At 42.0% G+C, this 21,655-nt stretch overlaps 1 protein-coding gene across 1 annotated transcript in view; it reads right to left on the minus strand.

Annotated features, from left to right (window-relative positions):
• The window catches only part of Abca13 (ATP binding cassette subfamily A member 13), a 423,762-nt gene that overhangs the window by 316,089 nt on the left and 86,018 nt on the right, over positions 1 to 21,655 (minus strand). Inside the window, exons 18-22 of the mRNA XM_040746666.1 lie at positions 19,063 to 20,856; positions 16,932 to 17,041; positions 11,039 to 11,157; positions 1,326 to 1,489; positions 567 to 646 (exon numbers count right to left, since the gene is read on the minus strand). Coding sequence (XP_040602600.1) covers positions 567 to 646; positions 1,326 to 1,489; positions 11,039 to 11,157; positions 16,932 to 17,041; positions 19,063 to 20,856 — 2,267 coding nt within the window. The remainder of the gene's footprint in view (positions 1 to 566; positions 647 to 1,325; positions 1,490 to 11,038; positions 11,158 to 16,931; positions 17,042 to 19,062; positions 20,857 to 21,655) is intronic.

Consider the following 21,655-nt stretch of genomic DNA (forward strand, 5'->3'; position numbering starts at 1 on the left):
AATCTCTCACTTTCTTAAATAACAAAATTATCACCTAAGGTTGTGTGAGAATTCTTGGCACTTGCCTTATTGATCCTGTGTGAGCTTTAGGAGCTCTGTGGAAGGGACAGAGACTTATAGGATCAAGTGGTTTGTGGAAGGACAAAAGGTTGGTGAGAAACCCAGGCGACACAGGGTTCCCTTTTTTTCCTTTGTCTGATTTTTGGGACCTTGGGATCCTGGGGATTTCTTCCTGAAGCCTTAATACCTATGACTAGCCATGTTCTAATTTGTTTGGGTGGTTTTGATTTTAGATGATATACAGCACAACTCTTGCTTCTTGTGTTTTATTTTAGTATATTAGAATTAAACATAAATTTCATTTTCCTTTTTTCTATAAATTTAAATATAATCACACCATTTCTCCTCCCTTCCCTCCCTCCTTTTGTCCTCCACCCCCTTGCAAGTTCAAGTCCTCCTCTTTAACCGCATAACACAACTTTCCTTTTTTATGTTTTATTTGAACAAAATGTTGGACTGAAACATTAAATTTGACTTTTAATCAAGCAAGTTTAGAAACTACATACCCTCTGTGACTGTTAAATTGCTAAGAAACATCATAACAGGAATCTTTGTCATCCATGTCTCCTTGAGACTTTTAATCAACCTAAAGGGACAGAAAATTGAACTTAGACAAGATACAACAGCAGAAGCAAAGCTGGAGTGAAAAACCCTGCCTTGGTTCAAGGATCCAGGCTGGATAACACAGATTCCCTATGATAAATGGCCATACTCTGTCCTCTGATAACATCTGTGTGTGGATTTCATTAACACCAGGGCTCCATTATGTCCTCACTCAGGCTGGCCTAGCAAATGAATCAGGGTGATGGCAATAAGATGCATGATAAATGGCTTCTCACAGACATGGGAAATGGATAAAATAGACTATGGTGAATCTGAGAAATTAGTGTAACCACCAGGAGATTGCCACTTCTCTGTACCAACATTGTCTGCAGAATGTAAAGCCCCTCACCCTCTCCTTTGGGCTCACACTTCTAAAATACACTGAAAAGTTTTAATCAAATATGAAGTAATTTGAAAACATTTGACTGCTCCCATATGCATATTTAATATTGTACTGGCATCCTGGATCATAACAGTGTCTTGCTCATCATTATAAGATAGAAGAAGTCGTTCTTGTGTTTTAACATTTAAAAGTGTACTTATAGAAAGTCCTGGTGTTTCATTGGTATGTGGTACCAATGTTATCTGAAATCAGTAACTTAAGCACACATCTTGCTGAGGATTGGGCATACTGGGGAGGCTCAAGCGCCTGTTACACAGACCTGTGCATGTGCTGTTGAACTGTTCCCACCAGGGGCTGGCATGTGCATCCCTGGCTAGAAGCATTTTCCAAGTTGCTTTTGAAGCCTTCCAAGGCACCGGACAGACTCCTGCTAAGATGTTCACAGTCCAGCTGATCCGGTGAGGACCATATCTTTCCAATTTCCTAAAAAAGACAGCAGTGACAGAGATCACAATTTATCCACACAAGCTTGCAGCTGGTTCTCAGGTTAACACAGGTTTCCAGCTATTTCCTGAAGTGTCAGGGAATGCACTCATTTCTTCTACCTCCACAGTAGTAGAACAGGGCAAGACTGATTACTCCAGGAAGGGCAGAAAACAAACCACACCCTGTTACCTGGCACTTAAGTTCCCAGAGTTTCCAACTCCTCTGGGTCACTGACAATTCAATGGGAAAAAATGAAGTGCCAGCATTTTAAAAAAATGGGCACAGACCTGGAAACATGTAGAAACTGCCAGCATAGAGAGCAGATATATGAGATCTACACTGTAAACCATGGAAATGCAAATAAAATCTGCAGAGAAGTTGTATCCTCAAATCATCTAAGCTGTCTATTGTTTAAAAGACAAGAAATGATTATGTTGATGATGTGGAGAAAAGGGACCCCTTGTTTGCAAAGTAGTCCTGTCATGAGAAATGATAATACAGGAGATACTATATGATCCCCGAACACTACTCCTGAGTCTCCATCTAATAGAAAGGAAAGCAGGTGTGAGACAAGTCTAGATTCTCATGATCATTGCCGCATCACTGACAACGAGCACGACATGGAGTTGAGCTGAAGGCCCACTGAGAGGTGAATTTATAAAAACAAAAAGTCCTGCACATAATATAAAATACTATTCAGCCATGTAAGATAAAGAATCATGCCGTCTGCATAACATATATGAACCTAGGAGAAATTCTAACTCAAACGAGTCAATCACCAAAAGGAAAAAAAATTGCACTTAGCCAGCGCTGGGGACCACTCAGAGCCCTGGCAGGAACAATGGCAGAGTGCACTTGTGCTGGAGTAGGAAAGGACACTCAGCTTCACTTAGACGTCACTACCGACACATTCTCACAGATAGCCCCCTTCACTGTGCTGCAAATGGGTCCAGCTATTTCCTGAGTGTCCCCATGAGGGCAATGGCAGGCACGCTCCTGCAAGGCCGAGAGGGCAAGACTGTATCCGTCCATTTCAAGCATGTTCCTTTCACATGCTGTGCCTTCTCCTGTTCCTGAGAGTGAGGCTCCCACCTAAACACTTCACAGACCTGATGCCCCTTCCTCCTGGTCTTGACCCCTTTGCTCATCACTCCTCCCTCTCTGCAACTGGATTCCAGAGTTCAGCTCAGTGTTTAGCTGTGGGTGTCTACTTCTGCTTCCATCAGCTACTCGATGAAGGCTCTAAGATGGCATATTAGGTAGTCATCAATCTTATTATAAGGGAAGGGCATTTAAGGTAACCTCTCAACTATTGCTTAGATTGTCAATTGGAGTCATCCTTGTAGAACTCTGAACATTTTCCTAGTGTCAGATTTCTCTTTAAACCTATAATGGCTCCTTCAATCATGGTATCTTTTTTCTTGATTTCCTCTACTCTTCCCCTAACTCAATCTTCCTGCTCCCTCATGTCCTCCTCTCCCCTTTTCTTTCTTCTAACTCCCTCTCCCCTCCCCCAAGCTCCCAAATAGCTCAAGAGATCTTGTCCCTTTCCTCTTCTCTGTGGGACCATGTATGTATGTTTCTCTTAGGGTCCTCCTTCTTTCCTAGCTTATCTGGTGGTGAGGATTGTAGGCTGGTAGTCCTTTGCTCTATGTCTAAAATCCATATATGAGTGAGTACATTCCATTTTTGTCTTTTTGCGACTGGTTTACCCCACTCAGGATGGTTTCTTCTAGTGCCATTGCCTACAAATTTCAAGATTCCATTGTTTTTTACACTGAGTAGTACTCCATTGTGTAAATGTACCACATTTTCTCCATCCATTCTTCATTTGAGCATCTAGGTTGCTTCCAGGTTCTGGTTATTACAAATAATGCTGCTATGAACATGGTTGAAAAGATGTCCTTGTTGCATGAATGTGCATCTTTTGGGTAGATGCCTAAGAGTGGAATTGCTGAATCTTGTGGCAGACTAATACCCATTTTCCTGAGGTATCTCCATACTGATTTCCCAAGTAGCTGTACTAATTGGCACTCCCACCAGTAGTAGAGGAGTGTTCCCCTTTCTCTACAACATCTCCTGCATAAATTGTCATTGGTGTTTCTGATTTTAGCCATTCTGACAGGAGTAAGATGGTATCTCAAAGTTGTTTTGATTTGCATTTCCCTAATGGCTAAGGATGCTGAGAATTTTCTTATGTGTCTCTCAGCCATTTTAGATTCCTCTAGAGAATTCTCTATTTAGTTCTGTGCCCCACTTTTTAATTGGATCCTTTGGTGTTTTGGAGACTTGCTTCTTGAGTTCTTCATTTATTTTGGAAATAAGCCCTCTGTCAGATGTGGGGTTAGTGAATATCTTTTCCCATTCTGTGGGCTGCCGTTTTGTTTTGTAGGCTGTGTCCTTTGCCTTACAGAAGCTTCTCAGTTTCAGGAGGCCCCATTTATTAATTGTTGATCTCAGTGTCTGTGCTACTGGTGTTATGTTCAGGAAGTGGTCTCCTGTACCAATTCATTCGAAGGTACCACCTACCTTCTCTTCTAAGAGGTTCATTGTGGCTGAATTTATGCTGAGGTCTTTGATCCATTTGGACTTAAGTTTTGCACATGGCAATAGGCATGGATCTATCTGCAGTCTTCTACATGCCAGCATCCAGTTCTGTCAGCATCATTTGTTGAAGATGTTTTCTTTTTTCCATTGTATAGTTTTAGGTACTCTGTCAAAAATCAGATGTTCATACGTGTGTGAGTTAATGTCAGGGTCTTCAATTCGATTCCATTGGTCTACCTGTCTATTTTTGTGCCAATACCAAGCTGTTTTCAGGACTATAGCTCTATAATGGAGCTTGAAGTCAGTGATGATGATGCCTCCAGATGTTCCTTTGTTGTGTGGGGTTGTTTTGGCTATCTTGTGTCTTTTATTTTTCCATATAAAGTTGGGAAATCTTTCAAGATCAGTGAAGAATTGTTCTGGGTTTTTAATGGGGATTGCATTGAATCTGTAGATTGCTTTTGGCAAGATTGCCATTTTTCCTAGGTTGATCCTACCTATCCAAGAGCATGAGAGATCTTTCCATTTTCAGGTATCTTCTTTAATTTCTTTCTTTAGTGACTCAAAGTTCTTGTCATGCAGACCTTTCACATGTTTGGTTAGCATTACCCCAAGATATTTTATGTTGTTTGGGGCTATTGTAAAGGGTAATGCTTCTCTGATTTCTTTATCAGACCATTTATCATCTATATATAGTAGGGATAGTGATTTTTTTAGTTAATCTTGTATCCTTTCACTTTGCTGAAGGATACAGCTGTAGGAGTAGGATTTTCATATGTTGAACCATCCCTGCATCCCTGGAATAAAGCCTACTTGATCATGGTGGATGATTTTTCTGGTGTGTTCTTGGATTCAATTTGCCAGTATTTTATTGAGTATTTTTGCATCAATGTTCATGAGGGATATTGGTCTGAAGTTCTCATTCTTTGTTGTGTCTTTGTGTGGCTTGGGTATCAAGGTTATTGAAGCCAGGAATGTGCAATTGCATGTTGTTCAATTTCCATGAGTCTGTAGGTTTTCTGCAATTTATGTTATTGTTGAATTCTAACTTTAAAGCATGGTGGTCTGATAAGATACAGGGGGTTATTCCAATTTTTTTGTACCTATTGCTCTGTTGCCAAGTATGTGCTCCATTTTTGAGAAGGTTCCATGTGGCACTGAGTAGAAGGTATATTCTTTTATGTTTGAATGTAATGCTCTATAGATGTCTGTTAAATTCAATTGGGTCATAACTTCATTAGTTCCTTTGTTTCTTTGTTAAATTTCTGTCTGGTCCTATTTAGTGGTGAGAGTGGGGTGTTGAAATCTCCCACTATAAGTGTGTGAGTTTTTACGTGTGATTTGAGTTTTAGAAATGTTTCTTTTATGAACGTGATGCCTTTGTATTTGGGGCATAGATGTTCAGGATTGAGACCTCATCTTGGTGGATTTCTCCTGTGATGAGTATGAAGTGACCTCCTTCATCTCTTTTGATTGATTTTAGTTTAAAGTCTAATTTGTTAGATATTAGGATCTCTACCCCTGCTTGTTTCTTGGGTTCATTTGATTGGAAAATCTTTTCCCAACCCTTAACTCTGAGGTAATGTCTTTGAAGATGAGATGTGTTTTTCCTATATGCAGCAGAAGGATGGGTTCTGTCTTCGAATTCATTCTGTTAGCCTGTGTCTTCTTAAGGACGAGAGTTAAGACCATTAATATTGAAGGATATTAATGACCATTGATTGTTCATTCTTGTTTGGTTTGGATTTGGTGGTGGTGATAGAATTGTGTGTGAATTTCTACGCCTTTTTTCTTTTAGCTGTTGGTAAAGTGGGATTATCTATTTCCTAGGTTTTTCTGGTTGTAGTTAACTTCCTTGGGTTGGAGTTTTCCTTCCAGAACTTTCTGTAAAGCTGGGTTAGTGGATATGTATTGTTTAAATATGGGTTTGTCATGGAATATCTTGTTTTCTCCATCTACTGTGATTAAAAGCTTTGCTGGGTATAGTAATCTGGGTTGGTATCCGTGGTCTCTTAGTGTTGATAGAACTTCTATCCAGGACCTTCTGGATTTCAAAGTTTCCATGGAGAAGTCAGGTATAATTCGGATAGGTTTACCTTTATATATTACTTGACCTTTTTCCTTAGCTGCTCTTAATATTCTTTCTTTATTCTGTATGTTTGGGGTTTTGATTACTATGTGTCAAGGAGACTTTTTGTGGTCCACTCTATCTGGTGTTCTGTAAGCTTCTTGTACCTTCTTTGACATGTCTTTCTCTAGGTTGCAAAAGTTTTCTTCTATAATTTTGTTGAATATGTTTTCTACCCCTTTGAGGTGGGTTTCTTCACCTTCTTCTATACCTATTATTCTTAGGTATAGTCTTTTCACAGTGTCCCATATTTCCTGGATATTTTGTGTTCCAGATTTGTTGAACTTAAGATTTTCTTTGGTCTCCTAGTGTATCTTCAACACCTGAGATTCTCTCTTCCATCTCTTGTATTCTGTTGGTTATGCTGCATCTGTAGTTTCTGATCTTTTACCCAGGTTTTCTTTTTTTTAATTGTTCTCTTTTATTTTTTTAAGATTTATGTATTTATTACATATACAGTGTTCTGTCTACACACCAGAAGAGGTCATCAGATTGAATTGCAGATGGTTGTGAGCCACCATGTGGTTGCTGGGAATTGAACTCAGGACCTCTGGAAGACCAGCCAGTGCTCTTAACCTCTGAGCCATCTCTCCAGCCCCTTACCCAGGTTTTCTATTTCCAGAATTCCCTCATGTTGTGTTTTCTTTATTGTCTCTACTTCAGTTTTCATGTCTTGAACTGTTTGAATTGTTTCCTCTATCTGTTAGGTTTTTTCTTGCCTTTTCTTGCTTTCTTTAAGATTTGTTGATTTCTTGTATTTTTTGGTTTGGTTTTTCTTTTATTTCTTTAAGGGATTTTCTCATATCCTGTTTGAGGGTCTCTATCATTTTCATGAAGTTGTTTTTAAGGTCATTCGCTTCTGCTTCATCTGCACTGGGAAATTCAGGTCTTGCTGGTGTAGATTCTCTAGACTCTGGTGGTGACATATTAGTTTTTCTGTTGCTGAGTGTGTTTTTATATTGACTCCTTCTTCCAGTGGGTGCAGAAGGAGTCTCTTCCTCTCCTGGTGTATACGGGACAAAGGTTCCCTTCTGGTGGGTGCAAGAAGACCCAATACTCTGGCAGCTTTCCTCTTCCCATGGATGGAGGTGGTCCTAATACCAGGGTCTTGCCAGTCTCAGGGTGGGCTGGACCCTGTCAGGATGGGATCCTCAGTGTGCAGTCCTCAGGCCTCAGGTGGTTCCGCCACTAGCGTTACTCTTACATTTAAGAAAATAATAACTTGGACACAGAAAGAATTACAGACAAGTGAAGTGGACTGCTCTTTCCAGTAGCAGGAAGTGATCAAAGAAAAACTCCAACATCCTTGAGCACAGGTGGACCAGGCTGCAGGTCAGAAGTATCTAACGTAAAGACTGACACTTGACTTTGTTAATCTACAACCTTGAGAGCATGAGGAGCCAGCACAGGTCAAACATAGCACATAAGCCCTCCTTCTCCAAGCAGACCTGCATCACCCAGGCACTAAGCAGGTGAGTAGGCACTGTGGGGTCCAAAGTATTAGACTTGAGGAAGTGTTCAAAAGCCCCCAAGCCAACCTGACATTCCAGTCACATTACCTGATTCTAGTCAACCCAGAAGTGTCACTCTGTGGACAGTGATGTCTTTTAAAACTTAATTTCAGGTTCTACTGAGCCCAAGACAATTACTTTCTGATGTTGGGAACACAATCTTGGAGAGAATAAGGGGTTGGCATCAGAGGTCTCCGCATCTGGATTGGTTAGTGGAGCCCCATTCTGGTACTAACCAAACTGCACAATAGAATACTGAGACATCAAGCAATTAAATGTAGCATCAACCTTTGCTACCTCAGCCCAACACAGAGAAACCCCATGACATCACCTGCAAAGGATTTACAAAAGACTCACTAAGTACCCTTGGACTACAGACCTTTTTGGTAGTTAATGTCAAGGCTGTCAACTTGATATTTCTACCATGGGGAAACCATAACTAAGGAATTGTTTCCATCAGGCTGGTCTGTGGCCATGTCACTGAAGCATTTTCTTCACTGCCTATTGACATAGATGGCCCAGCCCACTGTGGGTGGTACCAGCCTAGGCCAAGGCTGCATAAGAAAGGTAGCTGAGCACAAGCAGGGGCAGGGAAGGAAACAACCTCACCACATGATTTCTGTTTCAAGTTCCTGCCTTGGTTTCCCCAGATGATGGGCTATGACCCATAAGCCAAATAAACTGTTTATCCATACACTGTTTTAGTCATGCTGTTTATCACAACAGAAAAGAACTCAAGACATGTTTTTCATCCTGACAGGAGCAATTGCTTTTCCATCATCAAAGCAGGGGTTTGTACTCTTTATTCAGCCAGAGGTACTAACACATACACACTAATCTGAGCTGTGAATGATGTCCTGAGGTCAGTTGTTCCAAAGTCTGGACTGTGTTACCAGTTTTATTATCATGAACCTCTCTCAACATTTAAAAAAGTGAGAGCTTTGGTTTTTCCCACATGTAAGGCAGCTGGATTTGCCTTCTCTAAATAAAATACTTAAGGTCAGCAGTGTTTTCCAATTCCAGGTCTTTCTGGATAGTGGAAGATGTGAGTACACATTATGAGGTATACTAAGGCTAGGAAGCTGCTCTAACTGTACTCTGTGTGCATAGTCTCAAGACAACCCATACAGCACGTTAGTGTTCCTGTATTTTGACTGTGGCATGTCAGGTGTGTATTTTTTTATATGTGGTGTCATGCTGGTACCCAAAGTTTTAGATTTGGTAATATGCTATACTAGGTATTTTCAGATTATAGATGATTCACCTTTACCAAACAAAGATGTGCACAGCCTGAAAAACAAAGTAGCTGTCTAAATAAACCAACACAAAAAGGAAACCACAGGCTGCCAGGGCAGTCATCCGGTGCTCCTCGGGGCTTCCCTTTCACACACATTTCTCTCTAGACGCTAACTAATGAAACATTGTTCTGGTCCATAGGTTTCACCACCTTCTCATGCATCCTCAGGGGAGTGGTCTTCGCCACATCTTTGGGGTTTCAGTCTTTGTCATTATCATCTCTGATTCCCCAGAGGATCATGCACCCCTGAACATCTGACTGGAAAGGGTTACTTTACCACAAAAAAAAGCAAGAACCCAGAATTGTTTGTATATAAAACCTACGTCTTTACCTGTTTCTGGAACAACACTGCCATTCTTCCAGCTTCTCAAGGATTCTAGCTTTATAAAATCACACTCTAATTCAGTACAAGTTGGTGGCCCTGGGTTGGATTCCTGAGTATTTGTACAAGTTAATAAGAAAGGAAACCACCATGCATGGTCTCATCAGCTGTCAGTCTTTGGCATTTACCAGTGTTATAAATTACTTAATCCCACGGTGGACAAGCAGGTATTTAAAAACTATCTTGCCAAGATAATGATTTTGTCAGGGGCGTGGATGCTGGTGTATGGGGCCCCTTTGGCCGATGATTCAAAAAGATGTCAAACACTACAAGGAAAAAGCATTGTCCAGGCATATATTGAACTCATAAAGACGCTGATATAAGACCTGAAGAAAATCAAACCAAACAAAATTCTATTACTGAGAAGAATACATAAAGCCCAGCTCTAACAAATAAGCTATTTGAAACTGATACCTGCTGGGAAAGGGAAAACCGGTTTTCTCCAATAGAATGTCACTGAATAAAAATATACCAACCAAACTCAAGGGTAGAACCTATGTCCAGGAGGAGATTGCCAACACAAAAAGTATTTCAGATTTTTGGTTTTGTGTCTTTTATTTTGTATTGCTTTATTTGGATTTTTGTGTTTAGATTTTCATTTGAGAGGTGTGATGGGGTGTAAGAGAGAATAAGAACATGAGTTGGTTGGGTAAAGAGGTGGGAAGCGTAGGGGATAGAAAAGAATATGGTCAAAATACACTACATAAATAAACAATTTGCAGTGGGAGCAAAGTCAAGATAAGATAAGGGGTAAATATGATAATGTGTATTATATACATGTATAAAATGTCATAATTAAACTCATCGTTATGAATAAATAATATTTGCTAATGATAAATAAAGAAACAAAATGTTACCTTTCCAAAAACATAGATGATAGAAAACTGATAGAAAATAAACTGATGGTTGGGTAAGTGGATGGGTAGGTAGAGGGATGGATGATGGATGGATGGATGGATGGATGGATGGATGGATGGATAGATGCATGGATGCATGGACAGATGGATAAATAATAGATGAGATGGATGAATGGATCAATAGATAGGAAGAATGGAGGGAGGGGGAAGGAAGGAAAGAAGGAAGGAAGGAAGAAAGGAAGGAAGGAAAGCAGAGAGGTAGAGAGGCAGATGAATGGATGGACAAACAGTTTGTTTGATAACACTTACCAGTTCCCCTGATGTAAACACCCCACTTCCTATGAGCATGATGTTATGCTATGATACAGAGCTATGAAACCCTGATCAGTAGCAAGTATACAGCCCAGAGTACCACAGTCATGCAGATGACATGAATGCAAATGATCTCAGCACAGAGGAAGTAAAATACATCCAAAACTAGGAAGTCATGTGTCACAAGCACTTGTTGCTTTTGCTCTTAACATATGTATTTAATTATATGTGTCTACAGTTTGAGTTTTAATGATGCAAATGATTAACCACCGTTTTTAAAATCCCTAATACTTTAACAAGCAACTCTCATAGCTGAATACTGGCCAAGCTCTGCATACCACCAGTCCTACAGAGCTCATTCCCATTGTGGCCACACAGCAGAGTCCCTTTGGTTCTCAGGACCAAGTTGCAACTATGGAGTAACCCTACTACCTTGCCTGACCCAACATCACTGCCTTGCCTGGCTAACTGTGATGAATGTAAAATGCTCTTGAGCACAAAGGAAAACAAACCTGGTAGTGGTGATGTGCCAAAGTGACTCCTTGAACAGCAGACAAGATCAGGTGCCTCACCCCACCTCCCTTGCAACTCAGCACAGCACACAGAAGGTCCTTAGTCAGGGAAGGGTTTTCTGCCAGAAGAAACAGACAAAGTTAATAAGCAGGCATCTCTTGACCAGCTCAATCTCGGAAAACTGTTCTTCAAAGACTCAAACTGACCCAAATTCCTAAATATTTCTTCAGTCATCATCATCAAGATACACAAGCAGATAAAGGTAAAACTGTACCTTTTAAAACTTTTTGGTTTTTATGTATATGTAGAAACTTCACGTCTTAAACAGAGTACACTGCCTTCCTTTACACTCATCGAGACAGTGTAAAATAACTAAATCAAGGTAATTGAGTGTGGCCCTTCAAATGAGAATTGTTCCATAAACTCAAATGTTGGAATGCTTAGCCCCCCAGTCAGTGGAACTGTTTGGGAAGGCTTAGAGGATGAGGTCTCATTGCGATAGGTGAGTCACTGGGGGTTGACCTTATTAAGGCTCAAAAGTCCATAGCGCTCCCTGTTAGCTCTCTCTGCTTTGTGGTTATGTCTCAAGATGTGAGTTCTCAGCTACTGCTCCAGTACTGTTCTGGCCTGCTGCAGTGCTACCTGTCATGATGGTCATGGACTTTAACCCTCGGAAAATGTAAGCCCCAAATATCCTTTCTTCTATAAGACACCGTTGGTCATGGTGTCTTATCACAGCAATAGAAAAATAACTACCACATTTCTGCCTATTACCTCAGGTAGTTATTGTTTCTTGGTACTGAGATTATCCAGAGATCTCTCACATAGCTGTTCTGAAACACTCAACTGGCTGTGGTAGCCTTCCAGAATAAACCAGTAGTAGAAACATAGTTAATCCACTGAGCTGTAGAATATTATCAGTTATTCCTTGTGTCCAATTGCATCTCTGTCCCTGACAGACACCCTGGCTCTTTAGCCTCTGGTCCCTACCATTCTCCTGTCCATTGTACCAAGTCAACATTTAGCTTCCACATATATGGGTATGCACTGTTTGGCTTTCAGTGTCTGGTTACTTCATTTAATAGAATGTCTAGCAGTTCCTTCCATGACAGAAACCCATTTTTAAGGGATAAATTCTATGCCATTATGTATAAATACTATATCCCCTTTATGTATTAATGCTATGTTTTTAAGTCTAAAATGTAAACTAAGACTTGTCTGAGCTAAATTAATTGAATAAAAATCAATTTACCCCCCCCACGCGCCTCCCCAACACCTTCTCTTTTCCTGTGCCCCTGTAGGTAGAATTCTCATTCACTGGTGCTTCTTCTCACACACTCTCTGGGAAGGATACCCATTCACTCTGGTTTGCACAGATTCCTAGCCCAATTATCCTAGCAGTGTTATAATCATTTTACTCTTTCATTCTCAGAATGTTCTTGTGGGAGTACAAATTATATTTGTCAGCTTCCGCATTCTCCACACCTCTCTAGTGACATCTGGAAACATCCTTGGCATTCCCTTGCCTCAGTCTTCCCTCCTCCATTCTATTTCCTGATAGCTCTAGATTCTGGGTCTCTATCCAGAACCCCACCTGGTCACACCCTTGAGATTAGCCGACTCCTGGAAGGTACTGGCCATATCTTCCCTACCCCTGTCATCTATCATCTGCCTTGAGATAAAAAAGAGCTAGTCAGTTACAGAAATCTGGAAAGTTCCATGATGCACCCCAGTTTCTTCTCCAGCTACTGGCCACCTCAACCTCCTAATCACTCATAATTTGTGTTCCTCATGCCCCCATCCCCACACTGTGCCTTCAGCTGGGGAATTCTGCCTCTTCTCTAAATAGATACCTCTCAGAACTCAGCCTCACTCAGCCCAGCCATAGCCTTCCCTCCCCTCCCCTTCCCTTTCCCCTCCTCCTCCCCTCCCTTCTCTTCCCTTCCCTGGCTATCTAGAGCCCTCTCAACTCAGCTCACTGCACACTCTCCCAGTGTCAGAGTGTCACCTCAGCTTTCATATAGTCTTGACATTTGGAACATAGCTAAGAACCTTCTAGATGATGGATCACTGTAGAAAACAAGGTATACTTTTATGAGTAACTAAACTTGCTAATTTTTCAAGTACCAAAAGTTCCTAAAATAAAATAATAATAAAGATAGATAGATAGACAGACAGACAGATAGGCAGGCAGACAGATCAGTCTTAGTCTCGGCAGTATAACAAGAGAAGAAATCCACAATGAATGGAGTCCACTCTATCTCAGCAAGATGGTATACCACTGCAATCCCAGCATTTAGGATGCTGAGGCAGGAGGATCACAAATTTACTGCCATCCTAAACCACGTATTGAGACATTGTCTCCCCAGCAAAGAAAGAAAATAGAAAGGGAGGGAAGGAAAGGGTGGTCTTGCCCTGTATTTCTTTCAGGTTAGATCACAATAATGCACTTATGAGGAGGGGTGCCAGACTTCTGCTCACCTGGCCTCTCTCTGCGCCCCCCCCGTTGGATAGCAGACCCTCAAGGCATCACCGCAAGAAGATCTGATGGTCTTGACACCAGCAACAACTCAGTTTGCACCCTCTTCCTCCACCTCACTTCGCTTTCTCAAAGCCCCTCTCCAGTCCCTTCTACCTGAGCGTGTACCTCTCCTGACCTTTTAGACACGCTGGCTAGCTATCTGACTTGGCTTTCCAGGTCTGCCGCCTCCCTCTAGATCTCCACATTGTTCCCCAAGCTCTACAATCTCCACCCATCTCCTCAGCTGGAGAGGTACATATGCATGTGCGAAGATGTGTGTGTGTGTGTGTGTGTGTGTGTGTGTGTGTGTGTGTGTGTGTGTGTGTGTGTTCCTATGTATGCAGCACATGGAGGACAGGTGGATTTGGGGTGTCCTTTTCAATCCCTTCTCCATCTTTGTTTTTCCTCTGAGGCAATGGCTTTCACTGAATGCAGGGCTGAGTCGAGTAATTCCCAGCAAGCTCTGGAGACCCACCTGTCGCTGCCCACCCCCAGTGCTAGGATTACAAGCACCCACCAACACACCCATCTTTCACATGGGTGCTGGAGACCTGATCTTAGGCCCTCGTGCTTACACAGCAAGCACTGCCCACTTGGCCCTCTCTCCTTCCCTGACCTTGAACTCCTCTTTCCAAGCATGACTCATGCTCTCTGTTCCTCGGCTCACTAATTTGTGATATGAAAACACTGAAGTGGATGCCAGTAATGATTTTTTCTTCTTCCATGACCTTAGCAGGCTCTGATATGATCGCTTCTGACATATTTAACACTGGAAGGAACAGAAAATGATGCTGAAGTTCACTTGGTGTCAACAATGACATCAACAACTCCAGCAGCTGGGCTCCTTGTGTCCGTTGCTCTCCTGATTTTCCTCACTGAGAACTCCTGGTTCCACCCAACTTCCTACTCACAGAACAGGGTCTGCTCTACTGAGGAAAGTGTGACAGCACTTTCAACAACAGCCACTCCTGAGTGGAGTATAACTAAAAATTAACTTTCTAGTATCACCTCATGTGTTACATTAATTTAGCATCTATGATTCAGAATGGTAAGATACATGGAAATCCAAGTACCAATAAGGGGTTCCATTCATTGAAAATTCATTACTTTACCCAACTGTGAAATGTCAAAATAATTGCGCTTTCAAACATGGATGAATTTTACGTGCCAGAAAAAGAATCAGAAAGAGATGTGATTTAGCATCCCCAAGCATGCTTCCACATGGTGAGATTTTATTGAGCAGCACGCTGTGTGCTTTCACGTGTTAACACTTGGTTTTTGGAAATACAGTCCATGTTTACAGACATTTCCAGTAGGAAATAAAAATTTAGGTCTGTGGATATAGATACACAACTCTCCTACGCAACACGTAAGGCTTCCATTTCATCATCTGTGTTCATTTCGGTCCCCTGTTCCTCGTTTTTTTATGTTTCAATCCAAAAGGTTCAATCCTGGGTTCAAAGAAACATTCCTATTACAAGAAGGAGGGTAGTGAATAGACCAGAGCTCATCTGGGCCATCTCTCCTGAAAGCCAACTCTAGGTAACCTGGGGGCTGCCTTTCCCAGCTGCTGGCAGGGAGTCACACCCTCAGCCTGCCCTAGAACCAGGGAAGGAGAGGCAAAGGTATGCTTCACATACATGTCCCCAGCAAGGCCCTAAGGAGATCACGTGTTTACACTCTCCTCTTATTTAGTCTTCTCAGCTACTCTTTGAAATAGATGTCAGCTCACCCTCTTTGAGACTCAAAGAGGTCCTGTAGCTTACCCTGTGTCTGTCCGGTACCATGAAGCCCTGAACTCAGGCTCTCTCTCTCTCTGTCTCTCTCTCTCTCTCTCTCTGTCTCTCTCTCTCTCTCTCTCTCTCTGTCTATCTCTCTCTCTGTCTGTCTCTCTCCCTCTCTGTCTCTCCCTCTCTGTCTCTCTCTCTGTCTCTCTCTGTCTCTCTCTGTCTCTCTCTCTGACTCTCTCTCTGTCTCTCTCTGTCTATCTCTCTCTGTCTCTCTCCCTCTCTGTCTCTCCCTCTCTGTCTCTCTCTCTCTGTCTATCTCTCTGTCTGTCTCTCTCTCTGTCTCTCTCTCTGACTCTCTCTCTGTCTCTCTCTGTCTATCTCTCTCCCTCTCTGTCTCTCCCTCTCTGTCTCTCTCTCTGTCTATCTCTCTCTGTCTGTCTCTCTCTGTCTCTCTCTGTCTGTCTCTCTCTCTGTCTCTCCCTCTCTGTCTCTCTCTCTCTCCTCCCAGTAGACCAGTTGCCATGGTGTCACTGAACAAAGCCTCCAGGCACATGGAACTATATAACCTTTACTTACCAGTGAAGAAGTCTGGCCCAGTGTGCCCATCCTACAGTCAGCACTCATTCAACAGTCCACTCAGTCCTGTTAAAGACGTTAGCTGAATGTCTACCGTGCCTATGCCAGGGTTCTTCTGGACACTGAGCCACACATCAGTTAACACACAGACACATCCCTTCAACCTTCAGGTTTCAACTGGCATGCCTCAACTTGAGGTTTATTCCCCATGGTCTTCTCTTTCTACCCTTCATTCTCACCCACAGTGTCATCCTTCAGTTAACACCACTGATCAGTATCACAACTTTGCATTAGAAGGCTAGTTCCTGCCTGAGTCTCCTTTCCCCTTCCTTCCACGTGCAGATACATACTCTCCCTCATACCTGGATCCCAGCAATGGCCACCCACACAGGCCATCGAGTCGACTCTGAGGCTAGTGACCCTTCCTCTTTGATGGTGGGCTTGTGTGTGTTCTTACACCCTTTTGGGCAAGCTTGACTCCTCTTTGGGATGTTCCAACCCCACAGCCTGTTCACTTACACCAAATAAGAGCCCAGGATCTCTCTCTCTTCCAGTGTGGCTTAAGCTAAGTATTGCCCCACGCATTGAATGCTTAGGAGGACTCATGGACAGCAACGCCCCACACGAACAGCTTGCACACTTAGGAATTTCATGCAAGGCAACTTGAGTGTCTGAGGGCTCCTGGCTTCTATTCAGGCATTCACCCATTCAATAAATGAACACCTGAGCAGCATCTCAACTGCATAAATACAATCAAGGAAAGCACATTCACAACAGCACACATGGGCTGGGCACCATGTTATAAAACTGTAACCCCAGCATTTGGGAAGCTGAGGACCAGAGAGTGCAGGTTTGGCTGAGGGAAGGGTACTATCCAGCTTGGCTAGAGCAGGGGCCACTGAGGTGGGGAAGGGTGGACCAGACCACCCCAGCCCTAATAGCTAAGCTAGGAAACCTATGCTTTGTTTTAAAAGAAAGTCAGAGTCAGTCTATGCATCTTGCCAACAGTCAAGCTGTGATAACTGGGACGGGCAATTAGGAGTGCTCCTTACATAAGCAGCCCACCTGCAAAGATGATGAGCACATGCAAAGCCATCATCTCAACTCTGCGCAGCATCTCCACAGCTTCCGAGGCCTTCTCCAGCTGCCGGAAAACTTGACACATCTCCAAAACACTTAAAAAAACACAGATCATGGTGTTAATGGATAAATGTGCAATCTCCAAGCATGGCTGCCCAGCTGAAGGTTAAGTCACATGTAAGAACTCTCTCCTTACTCTACCCTGTTTATTTTGCGCAAAGGAAAAGTACAGGCCACTAGGCTGGACCTCCAGAAACCTTCCTGCTTCCTACTGCAATTTGCTTGGTTCTTCTTAAAAACTTGATGTCTGCTTTTTCCTTTTGCTCCATTCTATTGAGATGCAAGAGTTGGGCGTTGAAGGGGTTGTAATATGATGACAACCATTGAAAGGATAAAGCCTGCTCTTAGTAACAGCGTAGCAGATTGGGGTAATACTGTTAAGTGAAATAAGTCAGGGACAAAATGACAGCTATCATACGTCATCACCCATGCAGAACCTAAATATGTTGATCTCATAGAAGCTGAGAGCAGAGCGGTGGCTTCCAGAGGCTGGGGTGATAACTGTGGAGAAGAGCAAGACCCAGTCAGGAGCAAACCGAGTTGTGTTCTATGGCATAGTGAGATAGATACAGTTAACAGTAACACCTTGTAAATCTCAAAACAGCTAGAAAAACTGCTTCAATGTTCCCCATAAAATAACTCAATAAAAATTAAAACAGAAAACAGTAATTTTATAAATGTGTTGCATCATATGGATGTTGAGGTGCATACCTACAACCTCAGCACTCAGTAGACTGGCTCTCTAGATCATGGCTAGCCTGGGCTGTGTAGCAAGAGCCTATGTAAAAAGGGAGGAAAGGAGGGAGGTAGAAAAGGAAAGAGGGAGGAAGGGAGGGAGGGAGGGAGGGAGGGAGGGAGGGAGGGAGGGAGGGAGGGAGGGAGGGAGGGAGGGAGGGAGAACTGAAAACTCAGGTGAAAGCTGAGATCAGAGAACAGAGGTGTCCAGGATTACCTCCAGTTTGAAAGCAGAGCAAGAACACTACACTCAAGCACTATAGTTTAAGGATCAAAGACAATGAGGACATAAAACAGGAGGCTTTGGAAGCCAGCATTTAAATTTTGAAATAATGAGACATCTGTTCCACCAAGCAGGGACATCTTTCCTAGCCATAAAAAAAAAATCATGTTCAGAGTAGAGTTCTGTGGCAACAGAACTAAAAGGAAGTAGGTCAGCCTATCTGGTAGCAAATGAGAAAGTGTTTACACAACGTCTCTAAGTTGCCACATGGGGCTACAAGAAGAGCAAGGACCACAGGGTAGCCAGCCTTGCCACATCCAGGAAGCACAGCTGAGGCAGGGGCAGCACCCTGGGGCTCTGTGCATCAAAAGGCACATATCCTCCAGCCCAAGACAGCAGGCTAATGCCGGCACTGAATTCAGTGGCACTGGAACTTTTAAGAACAAGTGTCAAGCAGAGTTTGATGACACAGACCTGTAATCCTAGCACTTTGGAGGCTGGGGCAGGATTGTGAGTTCAGTGCCAGTCTTTTGACCTAACATTTGGGAATAGGAGGATTTAGAGGCAAGCATCATTTAGAGCTGAGTTTCAGGAGGGCAGGAGTCCTTGGCTCCCTGTTTTTATCCTATGGTTAGTTACAGCTGCAAGCACAATCTTGTAACTGGATAGCTCACATTCATGACTGCATACCCAATAGTGGTACCCGTGGCTGCTGTGATGACAGGTGTGCACTGCCACACCTGACTCATCACTGTTTTACAATTTAGTGTGCTCCTTTTATCGGCAGATGATACCTATACGTATTAGTGAGGCACAAAACAGTACTACTGCTGTGACACATGCACAAATGCAGTAGTGAATCCAGCCTTCCAAACACTATGTGTGTATCCAGTCCCGAAACAAGTACTTTCAGAAATTTTAAAATATTAATCCAAATCATACTTGGATGCCAAATAATGAGGCAAACGGGGCAAAGGAATGGTTGACTTGGACTGCTCTGTGTGGATGGATACTGACTTTAGAGTGTGATGGTTTGAAGCGAGTCCCTCTAGATTTCTGCAGTAAGGAATAAATTAAGCAAAATGGGAATTAGGATACCTTTGATCAGCTTGTGGGACTCTCTGCCAGTGTCCAATCAATACAAATATCGCCTTCAGGAATTTCTGGAAGTGTGATGTTGGTTCCAAGCCAGGAGGAAGTCCCATCATTTCTTCCTTGGTCCTTCCATCCATTGCCGGTGTAACATTCTGACCAGTGGCTGGATTAGGAAAACTGTTGCTATCTGGGTGAAACAAAGTGTGTGTGAAATGAATCCACTGAGCATTGTTTGGAGGCAGCCCTTCCCTGGAGGGGACCATTCTGCTGAGACCAATCAGGACTGTCTTTGCAAGCTGATAGCGAGTGGTGTTCTGAAGCATTGACAAATTGGAAAATAAATCTTGGCTTAAATCGTCTCGGTAGTCACTGTTAATTCCACTAGAGACCTCTACAACTGATTCTATCGTTTTTAAAAGGTCATCTGGGTGCTGGGCAAATGTCATCAGGAGATTAAAAATATCCCAGTTGTCTTCCTTTAAGCCATTCCAAAGAGCTTGTAAGGTGAGGTCAATCACCACTTTCAAGAAAGTCTCTCTTTCTGTGCTATTATCTGTTAACATTCCATCCAAAAATTCGATTGCTTCATGACTTCCCTCTTGCCTCAGAACCTGAGAACGGTTGGTAGAAGAAAGCTCATAAAACTTCAAGAAGTCCATTTGGGTAGTGATGTTCCTTATAGGAACTAAGCAGTCTAGAATCTCTTCCCATGAGTTAGCAGCATTAGTAGAAAAATTTTGAGTCCTGTTTTTAATCACTGCCACAAGATGCTCCAAATCTCTCAAATTGATTTTTGTAAAAATTAAATTTTCAGTCATTTCTTCCAAAATATCAGGAAAGTCTTTGAATTGGTTGACATATGAAAGCATGCTAGATGATATGTTGAAAATATCAGAGTCCTGGGACATATTAGGTGTGACTCCAATCATCCAGAAGGCCAGGTCAAGAAATGGCACCAACAATTCCTTTTTCTTTTCAAATGTAAAAGGTTCTACTTTTTTAAAAGTAGTTATTTGCTTTACATGATGTTGGAAACTTTGTAGCATGATAGAATACAAACTGCCAAAGAATTTCCCGGATTCCTTTGTACTCGAGATGGAGAGAGCTTCCAACATCATAGCCATTTTTCTTGAAACCTTTTTGGCTAGATTGAGAAGTCTGACCATGGAATCCACCGATGAGGCGAGACCACCAAGTTCAACAGTGTTATTCACCAGCATAGTCAGAGTTCTAGATATTTCTAAGGCAGGCTCCAGGAAATGACTTTCTACACCAACTTGGGAAATGGCACCAAATAATCTCATAGTTGATTCTAGTGTGTCTCTGTTTCTTAGAGGGAACAAACTATTTACAACAGAAAACAAGTCAGTTAGCTTATCAATCACAATGTGTTGGAGCACAGGAGAGCAGGCCTGACTGGGGGAGTGTAAGAGAATATCCATGATATTAGCCATTTCTGTAGAACTTTCTCTTACAAGATGGAGAACAGACCTGAGATTTTGGTTGAATTTGGAGAGGTCCTCCGAATTATTGACCTGGGAAAGAAACTGAGTCACTACACTAAAGAAATCCAAATGGTCTTCAGTGTCGCTGTTCCCCATGGGCTTCCTTGAACTGATGTAAGATAAACCTTTCAGGACTCCAGAGAGTTCTCTGTTGTCTGATGAAAATGAGTTCTTAATCAGATAATACACAGTCCTGAAACTTGAGAAAATGTTCATCAATGGGTCCTCATTCATCCAGGTAAGGAATGGATCCAGTTTCAGAATTTCAAGAATTTTATCTATGGGGACAAAACTGAAAAAAACATGTGTTTTTAATTTCATGTTTCATAAATTAGTAATGGAAAGATTAAAACATGGTGATATCATGATTTCATTTGTTTTGCAGTGGTATCATAGAACGATGATACTGAGTGAATAGTTGAGATTCTAAAATAACTCCAGAAGAAGTCTGACACCTTGCTATCATATAATGAAGGCAATGAAGGAATTTCATAAGTGGTATTGTGGCAATACTTTGAATGCAACTATCTAAAAAGCCTCAGTTTTTGTTCTTAGAAACGAGATCTAGAAAGACTATACAGTGGTTCTCTTTTTTTACTTCTATAATAAGATTATTAAGATTTACAAATAAGCAAAATACAAACATATTGACTACATTAAATTGTATCATGCTCTTCAACAATAAGAACCACAAAGAAAGGGGAGGAACCAATTAGATAACTGAAGGAGATATATATATATATCATTTAACTGATAAACAACTAGTATCAAGAATATAAAAAACTATCAAAGACAAATTGGGGGTGCCCACAAAACCTAAAAAGAACTTAAAGAAGAAAAACAAGGCCATTCTCAAAGAACAAAAATATTAGTGGACCAAAGAATACATTCTGAGGTTCTCAACTTTAAGAAAACGACATTTAAAACTCTAATGAGATTCTGCCATGGTCTCACCAGGTTCACAGATCTGAGTTCACATGAACAGTACCAGATATGACAAGGTTAGAGAGCCACGGGGAGCCTCATACTCGGATCAGAGTGAAGATTAAGAAAAAAAACCCAAATTTTTGTAGTTGATATTGTGTGTATGC

Source organism: Mesocricetus auratus, unplaced genomic scaffold (assembly GCF_017639785.1).
Source record: "Mesocricetus auratus isolate SY011 unplaced genomic scaffold, BCM_Maur_2.0 Super-Scaffold_100006, whole genome shotgun sequence".
NCBI classification, from domain to species: domain Eukaryota; kingdom Metazoa; phylum Chordata; class Mammalia; order Rodentia; family Cricetidae; genus Mesocricetus; species Mesocricetus auratus.